At 54.6% G+C, this 9,797-nt stretch overlaps 3 protein-coding genes across 3 annotated transcripts; all 3 read right to left on the reverse strand.

Moving 5' to 3' along the window:
• Nucleotides 1-5: 5 nt before the first annotated feature.
• CLAFUR5_10792 (Ubiquitin-activating enzyme E1 1) lies at nt 6-3,246 on the reverse strand (the record flags this gene model as incomplete). Its single annotated transcript, XM_047909940.1, has 2 exons — nt 6-144; nt 200-3,246. The coding sequence occupies 2 exons, from the start codon at nt 3,244-3,246 to the stop codon at nt 6-8; spliced, it is 3,186 nt and encodes a 1,061-aa protein (XP_047765195.1).
• Nucleotides 3,247-4,261: 1,015 nt separating this feature from the next.
• CLAFUR5_10793 (Glycerol-3-phosphate acyltransferase) lies at nt 4,262-6,667 on the reverse strand (the record flags this gene model as incomplete). Its single annotated transcript, XM_047909941.1, has 1 exon — nt 4,262-6,667. One exon carries the CDS (start codon nt 6,665-6,667, stop codon nt 4,262-4,264), a length of 2,406 nt encoding a protein of 801 aa, XP_047765194.1.
• A 583-nt stretch (nt 6,668-7,250) lies between these two features.
• Nucleotides 7,251-9,660, reverse strand: CLAFUR5_10794 (Transcription factor; the record flags this gene model as incomplete). Its single annotated transcript, XM_047909942.1, has 2 exons — nt 7,251-7,806; nt 7,856-9,660. The coding sequence occupies 2 exons, from the start codon at nt 9,658-9,660 to the stop codon at nt 7,251-7,253; spliced, it is 2,361 nt and encodes a 786-aa protein (XP_047765201.1).
• Between the last annotated feature and the right edge of the window lie 137 nt (nt 9,661-9,797).

Here is a 9,797-nt window from a genome sequence, read left to right on the forward strand (position 1 = left end):
TTGTCCTACTTCGCCAGCTTGACCATGACATACGGAACTTCGACGTCCTCGCCAGTCTGGTCGTCGACGGTGACTTCTAGGATGACGTTACGCTGGTGCTCGGGGACCTTCTTCTTGGAGATGTGCTCCACGAGGGCGGAGAGCCTAGAGAGTGGTTAGCATGCGCCCTTCAATCACTTTAGTTGTGAGGAGTACTCACTGCATCGGTAGCCTGTCCTTGAGCTTGCTGGGAGCGTAGAAGCTCGCGTACAGAAGGCTGACCCCGCTGCTGATCATGGTGATGTCCAGACCCTTCTTGCTGAAGTCGTCAATGAACTGCTGAAGCGTGACATCCTCGGTCTCGAAGCGGTCCCATAGCTTGTCGATGGTAACCTCGCCGTCTGGACCCAGGTACTTGCCCTTCGGACTAGCGATGGGCTCTGAGAAGCCGAAGAATGGCAGCGCCAGGTTGACGAAGCCGTTCTTGTACTGCTCAATGTCATCTTTGCCATCGATCAGCTTGTAAAGCTCGAGAATGACGAGACCAGTGACCAGTGCGGTGGTGGTTGCGATGGCGGGAATGATCTTGCCGGCAATGAACTTCGTCTTGTGTCGGTCAGCTGGCGTGATCTTGTAGTTCTCTGCACGAAGGTTGGATGCAGCTGTGATGAAGTCGATGTGGAAGTTGGTGTCATCGTCCTTCTCGAACTCTACTGCCTCGAGGCGGAAGTCGCCAAGGCTCTTTGGTGGTGGCAGCGAAGCAATAATCGCTTGAAGCTTCGCAGAGTCGTCGCCAAGGTCTGCTCCAGCGTTCGGATCTGGCTCCTTGTCATCGGCCTGGATCTTGACGTTCGAGTCTGGGTTGAAGTCTGGAATGACCTGGTGCGATAGAACTTCGGTAATGTGCTTGCGGTCGTTATTTGGCTTGATGTGGTAGTTGAAGGCGTGCAGATTGGCAGCGGCGAGGATGAAGGAGTAGTGAGTTTCATTCTTGGGGTCGAACTGTGCTGCATCGGGTGCACGCTTTGGTCCTGACCAGAACGGCTGGCCGGACGATGTCTTGGAGTCTTTGGGGAAGTTGTACAGCAGCTGCTGGATGGCGTTGTTGTACTGCTTCTCGAATTGCTTGCGAGCCCACTCGATGCAGTCATCCCAGCTCTGTGGCTTCTCCGTGACAAGGTACTCTTGGAGTGTCTCCAGAGTCTGCTTCTCGTTGCCAGACTGCTTGAGCGCCGATCCGAGGTAGTCTGGCTGGGTGATGTAAGTGTTGACGATTTCTGGAGGTCCTGCAAACAGACTGTGGAACAGCTCCTTCGCCCATGCAATGGTATGCTCAACGCGGTTCGGGAACGAGCGCAGAGTGCACATAGGGAAGGATTGTTCAGGAGGATCCTGGGAGCTAGAGTATGATTCTGTGATGCGTGGGAGCACAACTTGGGTGTTGCCCTTGGTGCCGAGAGTGCCGCTGTCGAGCAAAGGCTTGTGGAAGAAGACACATCGACGATCGATGTATGTACGCGCTTCGACATTGTCCAGCGCGTTCGTCACACCGTCCAAGCTCCCCCAGAACTTCTCGTTGAAGATGTGCTCGGTGTCTTGGCCAACTCTGTCCCTCATCACCTCGATCTTGCCCTTGAGGTCAGGGTTCATGACCTGTACTGCAGCTGATGCGCACTCGCTCTTGAGGTGGCCCACATCCTTCGATCGGAAGAGGAATTGTCGGTTCAAGTTGCTCTTCTCAATCTGATCTGGGTCCGTCACACTGATCTTGCCGTTCGGTCCTGTCGCAAGACCGATCATCGCCCAGTTCTTCAGCATTTCGCAGCCAATGGCACCGGCACCAACAAGGAACTGCTTGACATTGCTGAGCTTGTCCTGGTACTCCTTGCCAAACACTGCGATTTGGCCATCGTATCGTGTGCCGAGCGGCTTACACAGCTCTTCGGTACGCTTGGTGTTCACTGGCAAAGATTCGAGCGAGTCAAAGTACAGCCACTGCTTGACAGGGTGGAACTTTCCCGACACTGACTTGAGTACCTCTTGCGCCGCCAGACCTCCAAAGAACGCTGCCATTGGGCACAAGTCACCACGTGCCTGGTATGATACCTCCTTGATGAGCTTCTCATCCAACTCGGGTGTCTCTTCCACGCTCTTTGCAATCTCTTGCGCCAACTTCAATACCTCCGCTGCATCACTATCGTTGTGTGGTCGCGGGTAGCCGCCGTTGTGCTGCTCGGCGAATTTGTGAAGCGCCTGGAAGGCGACGTGGAGCTGACCAGGTCGGTCAAACTTCGCAAAGTCGGAGATCAGAAGTTCTGGCTTCTGGAGCTGCTTGCTCAGCGGCTCAAAGTCCATGATCTTGGGCATCTTGACCTGCTGGTACAGACCACCGCGCTTGTACTGTCCCATGCTCGAGACATCGCCGATCGAGAAAGTGTATGGGCCCTTTACGGTGATCTTGCGAGGTGTGCCATCGTTCAGCGTATCCATGCCCTCCACCTCGGAAAATGTGACGTAGTCTCCATCTTCCAGACCGTGTCTCGTCTCATCCAATGCCGACACCAGACCTTCGTTGTCGATGCCAGCAACGATACCCTGCAGTGGGTTCTCGCCAGTTGGGTCACCGCACGTGAAGTTCTTGCCAAAGTCAGTGAAGATGGAGCCGAACAGGCCATAGGTATCTGCGATGACGACGAAGATGCCGTTCTCGTGGCAGAAGTCTGCGATCTTGAGCTGATCGTGGAGTGGCGTGTCTGTCAGCACCACTACCTGGTAGCGCTTGAGCTGGCTAAGGTCGTTTGTGAGGTTGTCGGTTGGGTGGAGGTCGACGGGTGTGTATGGGTTGAGCTCCGAGATGCGTGGCTGAGTGACTGCAGCGCGTGGCTTGCCAACATCTGCAGGAGTGAGGAAGAACTGTGCTGAGAGGTCTTCGATCTTGGCTGGCTTGGGGTCGTACAGTGTCAGACTCTTGACACCAGCGAGAGCGATGTTCTTTGCAATCTCCACACCCAGACCACGCAGACCAACAACGAGCACGTTGGATGAGCCCATACGCTTCATGGCCTCGTGACCCAGCACGTACAGCTGGCGGGAGTAGAGCGACTCATCAATCTCGCCGTTGCTGCCGCCGTTTGTCACCTCCTTCAGCTGCTCTGCGCCGGCCAGCGGCTTGTCGATGTCCATCTTGGAACCGTTATTACCGGTCATGACTTTCTTGTTGGGCGAGTCGGTGGCGTCGAGAGGAGGGGACTCTGCTCGTCTCTTCATGAGCAGAGTGTCGAGGGGGGAGTAGTCGGGGGGATATGTACTGCGATGTCCCTCCTCCTCCAAGCCGGATCTCCGCTGTGAATCCGCTGTGTGTGGTGGTAGTGGTGGTGGTGGTGGTGGTGGTGGTGGCTGTGCAGTGCGGACCAGGATGATGCAAGATTGTATGGAAAGGGAGGAAGTGTATTGGACAGAGTGGGTGATGGTTGTGTTAAGCAGAAGCTCCGAGCTCGCGTCAAGAGGCAACACCAAACGCCGCGCCCAAAGTTACATCACCACCACGGCTCCTCCCGGACGGATTGCTGCCTGGTGGCCTGACGGGGGAATTGCTTCACGACAACTTCAACGATGCATTCTTCACGAACCCGACCACCACGCCAACATCGATCATATACCACGACCATTCTTGGCGGAAAGGTGTTCGTCACGTTGCAAAGTCATAGCTGCCAGTCCGCAAGTGGCCCCGAGCACCCTGATCTAAAGTAAATGTTCACCGACATCGACACGCTCGAACGATCCTACTTTGTGAGCAGTGGCGAAGCCATGCTCTCGGTCATGGCAGCATCCAAGGAACAACAACAATGCGTCCCATCTCGATCACACTTCTCCGTCATCATCGTTGAGCGACCCAGCTCTCCTTATCGAAGACTTTGGTCATGACTCCGCGATCAATCACCAAACAATCACATGCACGGGCATTGCTTCGCCTCCGCCGGCGATGGTGATGGCGATGGCTCCACACGCGGCATACTTCGCGCAACCAGTCTTCCCAGCCGAAGGCATCTCCCAGCACAAGCGATCAACGACGTATCGCCACAAGGCACGCGGTCCGCACATCCTGTTCATCATTAACCGTCAGACCACAGAACACCAACCAAAGCGCCAAATAGCGGCCGAAAACGAACCCATCTTCCATAATATCTGTATGTACACATCATAATCCGGGGTATCACATCCTCCTTCCACCTTCCATCTCTCTCATATTCCCTCCCTTACCAATGCCTGCTTTCTCATCCCATCACAACTTCGCCCCAACCTGCCCACCCGTCTGTATCCCCTGCCTCCTCCTGATCTTCATCGGCACACCATCCGGCTCCAGCACCGCATCCTCCCACAGCCCTTCACCAATAACCTGAGCCAAGCCCTGAATCCTCCTCCTCACCGTGGCGCCCTCTTTCTTGCCTGGCGCGTCTCGTCGACTCTTGTTGACATGTTCACAGAACTCCCACAGCTTGCCTTCAGGCACGAGCTCGCCTTGTGATGTGTGCTGTGGCATCCAGTCAGCGTCCAGCTTGGTTCGTTGCGGTGCTTTGCTGTCCTTGGGTGGTCTGGTCACGAGGATGATACCTTCTTCCTCTGAGCGGGAGATGGCGTTCTTGAGGGCCTCCTTGTTGACAGCTTCGTAGTACGACAGGTCGCCGCGATGGTATAGCGTCTTCCCGAGAAGTTGTGCCTTGTCTTGGAATGCCTTCATCTCGACCCAAGCTTCAGCATTAGGTGAAGTGGACCGTTGCGCAAGCATGAAGATGGCAATCGCACCGAGCCAGGACGCTTCGATGAATGGCCAGATCAAGAAGTTATAGAAGTCAAAGTTCTCAAGATCGAGACCACGCTCCTCAGCGTGAATCTCAATGAACTCAATCTTCCCATCCTGACCTCGAAGAACAGTGAGGACTTGATCATCAACAAGTCCTTGAAGCATCGTCTGCAAATTCTCCTCAAACGGCGCAGTAGGAAAGATGAACTCCGCCCGGAAGAGCTGACTAAGGAAGTAAGTATAGTCGAACAACTCCTGATACGACATCCTCTCCTCGCCAATCTTCACGCGGGTGTACATCGCCGCGCACACCAGGGCCTGTGAGATGAAGAGGTGGATCGTCATATTCCGGTAGAAGCTGAGCTGGAAGCGGTCCTCGGCGTAGTACATCTCCTCCGGTGCGCCGTTCTCGATGATGCGGCCTACCATGTTGGGACCCAGAACGTCCAGTGCTTTGTCGATGACACCTTCGATGGCACTTTCAGCGAAGTGAGCGACTCGCCCTCCAGCAGCGCGGACACGGAGGCTGAGCCATTCGACTCGTCGGATTAGCTCGCTGCGTCCGACGCTTCGGCCGGCCAATGTGAGTAGAACAGTGCCTACCAGCGCTGTAGGCATAACCACCGACACATCATTAATCTCCGACAAGACCTTATACCCAAACGTCGTCAACAACCTCCTCCTCAACGTCTGATCAAAATTACTCTCCACGCTCGGCCCTCGCTGCGAAAGTCTCGGCCTCTGCTCATCAATGAACTGCCTCAAGCTCCACGGCTTATGGAACCTAACATCCACCCGTCCCAACTTCAGACTCAACACATTACTCGCCGACAAGAACTGCGACAGATCCTCCTTCTTCTTCGGCTGGCCCAGCAGTTCCGAGATGTACGAGTCCACCTCGATGACCTTGTCATACTGCGTGCTGACAGGACATACCATGGCATCCTCAACCCGTCCTGACATGACGCTATCGAGCAGGAAGCTCAAGATGCCAAACTTCGGCTGCAGAAGCTTTCCCGTTCTGCTCCTTCCTCCTTCGACGAAACATTCAAAGTTATGCCCATTCTGCAGCAAAGTATCGATATAACTCTGCACGAGCGTCGTATAAAGCTGATCATCCCCAAAGCTCCGTCGTATCCACATCGCACCAGCATGCTGTAGGAAAGGTCCCACCAGCGGGAAGTTCAAATTATCGCCCGCGACGACAACCGGCAATGCCAGACCCAGACGGTAGCAGATCAGCTGCAGCGAGACATAGTCAACATGACTCCGATGACACGGCAAGAAAATAATCCCCTGCCTCTTCTTCGCCGCCTCCTCCGCAACCTGTCGCAACTGCAACACCTCCTGGCTCGAAACGTGAATCCCCTGATGATACGCCCGCGTAAGGAGCTGCGTGCACATGTAGTACGCCCCTCGGATGAAATACTTCGAATCCATCTTACAGATCATCTGCCCCGTCCACTCCTCCGCAATCTCCAAAAGTTGCGCTTCAATCTCCTTCCTCCTCTTATCCCTCCTCTCCCTATTCGCCTCCCCCTCCAACCCCTTCTCCCCAAGCAGATCTTCATGGATCTCAACTTCCACCCTCTTCTTCGCCAATTCCCGGATCTTGGATCTCAGCATCGGCTGCGCGAGAACATTGTCCTTAATCTTATCGCTATAGCCGGGGTAGAAAATCTCGCGGCCGAGGATCTTGTCGTAGGAGCGCCATGCTGTGCCTAGAACGTGAAGGCCGAGTTCTTGGATGGCATTCACGGGGTTCTCACGGAACTTCGCATAAGGCTCTAGGAGTTCTTGTTCGCTGTCGACGAGTTTGAGGTCGCCGGAGCCGACGATGGCGAGATCAGATTGGAGATTCTCGGGGTCCGAGTCTGGACGAGACATTGTGGGTATGAAAGCTGTGTTCTTGACGTGAAGTATGCTATCGAGCTGTGTTGCGATCCATCGTTCGGTGGTGGTGTTGTTTAGGGAGCCGCCCGAGGCTGTATTGATGTGATTCTGCGTTATTGGCAGTCTTCGGTACGGTCTGGAGACGGTACTTGTTGACTGAATGCAAGCTGTCGTGCAACCTATCCTGCAGAAGGATGAGATGCAGGTCAAGGTCGAGATCTGATGAGGTGAACCTGGTCCAGGTCCTGGTCGTCCCTGCAGCATCAACATTGTGGGGAAAGACCTCGGCTCGGCCTCAAGGCAACTATATTGCCGACGTACCGTAACGAACGCGATAGGCACCAAGTCTAGACAATCAGGTAAACGACACAGCCAAACGAGTCCTGATTCCTGTTACAGCTACGTCTCGCTACCACCCAAATCGAAGTAGAAGTACATCTGGGTATCTTTCACCATACAGGCCAATCATCTGTGCCTCCCAAGCCATATCAACGCCTCCAAATCTCAAGATGCCCCTCCTCCAAATGATCGTACAACATGGACTGTTGAATGCAGGAGTCCCAGAGATTTCTCCCAACTACTGACCATAATACATAGAGCCCTGCTGCTGCTGTGGAAAGCCGACATTGTTCGGCGGTACGTAAAAGTTCTGGTAAGGATGTTGTGGTAGGTTGAAGTCAGCCTTCACATACAGCGGATTCGGTATGCCAGCAGGCGGCCGTTGCGGCTTCTGTTTCGACTGCGCTTTCTGCTGAGGCTGCGGAGGCGTAGGTTGTAGATGTTGTGTCGGTGTCGTCTGCTGGGCTTGCATCGAGACAATGCTTTGCCTGTTGTTGAAGTCGAACCCTTGAGCCAGCTGCATGGAAGCGCTTCGCTGTGCTTGCTCTTCCATTTGTCGCTGCTGTGCGTCCTGTGCCTGCTTGGCGGCTGTATGCGTCTGCTGGATCTCCTGCGGCGAAGGACCCTCGTTCCAACCCCATTTCTCCTTGAGCTCTTTGTAGACGAAGCCGATGCGCCAGCCTGTTTCTTTGTTGATTTTATCAAAGATCTGAAGTACTTCTTCCTGCTCAACACGGCTGGTCAGCACCTCAGCAGCGTGAGCTAGCGATCGGATCGCCACGGAGGCAACGCCACTAGAGTGATGTTAGTGTACGTCTTCATGACGTGAATGAGCAAACTTACCGATCCTTGACATGTGCAACGATACCGCAAATCATCTGCGAGTGTCGGTGCTGCATGTCTGCCATTTCCGGGTTGTTCGAGACGTAGTAGTATGGATGTATCTGCGCCATCAGAAGCATCGCCGTGTGGAAGAACAATCGCGCCACAATGGTAGACCGCTTTACCAGCCAGACCTCCGGAAAGACGGACTTCGAGCTGGTCTGGTACGCTTGCAGGTAGGCCACGGCATGCATCGTTCTCGGTATACCGGCTTCCCAAGCAGCGCACATCGACTTCAGGCGTGTCCACTCTTCGTGTCTATGCTGTGCGCGGATCTGCTCGTCTCGTTGGGTTGGAAGTGTCTCCCGCGGCATGGTTGCGCGGAAGTTGCAGATCTTGGCGATAATGTACAGCATGCGGTGTGTCCAGACCTCTTCCCGACCGTTCATGAGTTCTCGATGAAAGTCAAGGTCGACCTGCCAATCATCCGGATCCCACGCCACCTGCCAGTTGAAGTGCAGGCATGATAGCACTTCTAGGCCAACATTAAGCCAGAAACATGCAGATCCAATGCCCTGCGCTCTAGCATTCCAGCCGCACTCCTTGATTAGTGCTCGAGCTCCAGCAATGTGGTTCATCCGCTGCAGCGCTCGTTCCGACATGATCTCGTAGACATTGAGGATCACGGCAGTGGTTGCACAGATGACTGTGTCACGATTTGGGTTCTGCAGGTTCTTCAGCAGATACCTGGTCGCGGTATCGTAGTAATGCAAGGCCTTCTCTTCGGTGTACACAGGGTTGACCAGTGTCAGATGCCGCGCACCGCACGCTAGGAAAGCGTTCAGCAGCATCGGCTCGCTCAGCGAGTGGAAAGGCAGGAGCCTCGAAAAGTGCTTCTGCGAGTCCATGCTATCCATCCAGAGGCCTACCTCTTCCACGAACACTTGCATGAACAAGGTCTCCTCTTGATTGTCAAGAAACTCTTTCCTCTCCTTCTCTGGTTCCTGCTCTAGCATACTAGCATCCAAGTTGCTGAAGCTTGCCACAGAACCGCTATGATTGTTCGTGCCAGAATCCGGGTAAGCTGAATGTTGCGTCGTCCCTGACAGTGGTTGTTGCTGGATCTGCTGGACTTGCTGGCTGTGGTACGGGCTGGGATCCTGCTTCGGTTGCACATCGTACAGGCTGTTCATGTTCGCCTGATGAGCCTGAGCCTGAGCTTGCTGATCTGTATATCCATCCGCCATCATGCCTTGGATCGGTGATAGAGGTTGCTCAATCATGCCAGGCACCTGCGCTCCATGATTAGGAAATTCGAATGCCACAGCCGAGTCCAATGGCTGAGCTGAACTGGGATTCGGGTCAGGCGCCTTGATGTGTTTGTAGCGCTGTATTCCTCCCTGGTACTCACTAGCGATCTCTCGCGACTCGTCCAGGAACTCTACTCTCCAGTCATGAGTGCCGTAGGTAGTCACGAGTGTAGGAGGCCTCTCTGCCCAAGTATCGATAAAGTTCAACCTCACGCCACGCCGACATGTTCTGTTGCTCTTCTTGCAATTGTTGCAGTGTGGCATGCCCTCATCACACTTCAGATGTCGTTCTCGACAGGTCAGACATCCTGTGCGCACCCGCTTCGGCTTGGCTGCACCCTCGCCGTCCTTGTCAGCGTCGCCATTCGGTACACTGTCTGACCTGGGCCCAACTCTTTTTACCTTCTTCACAGGCTTGACACCTGATGGATTGGGTGGCTCTTTCCGTTTCTGATTAGGAGAATCACTGTTCGTCCGTGGGAGACTCATGGCGGGGTGCACGGCAGTCGGAGACATCTCCGCACTGTTGTAGGCCGCATATTCATATCCAGGCTGCAGGTACGCAGTCTGGTCCACTATGCCGGCCAGCGTATGGATGTGTGGCCCGAAGGCCTGCCGAGGCGAATCGCTGTTGGCTTCGGATGTCGCGGCGC

Source organism: Fulvia fulva, chromosome 8, assembly GCF_020509005.1.
Source record: "Fulvia fulva chromosome 8, complete sequence".
Classification (NCBI taxonomy): domain Eukaryota; kingdom Fungi; phylum Ascomycota; class Dothideomycetes; order Mycosphaerellales; family Mycosphaerellaceae; genus Fulvia; species Fulvia fulva.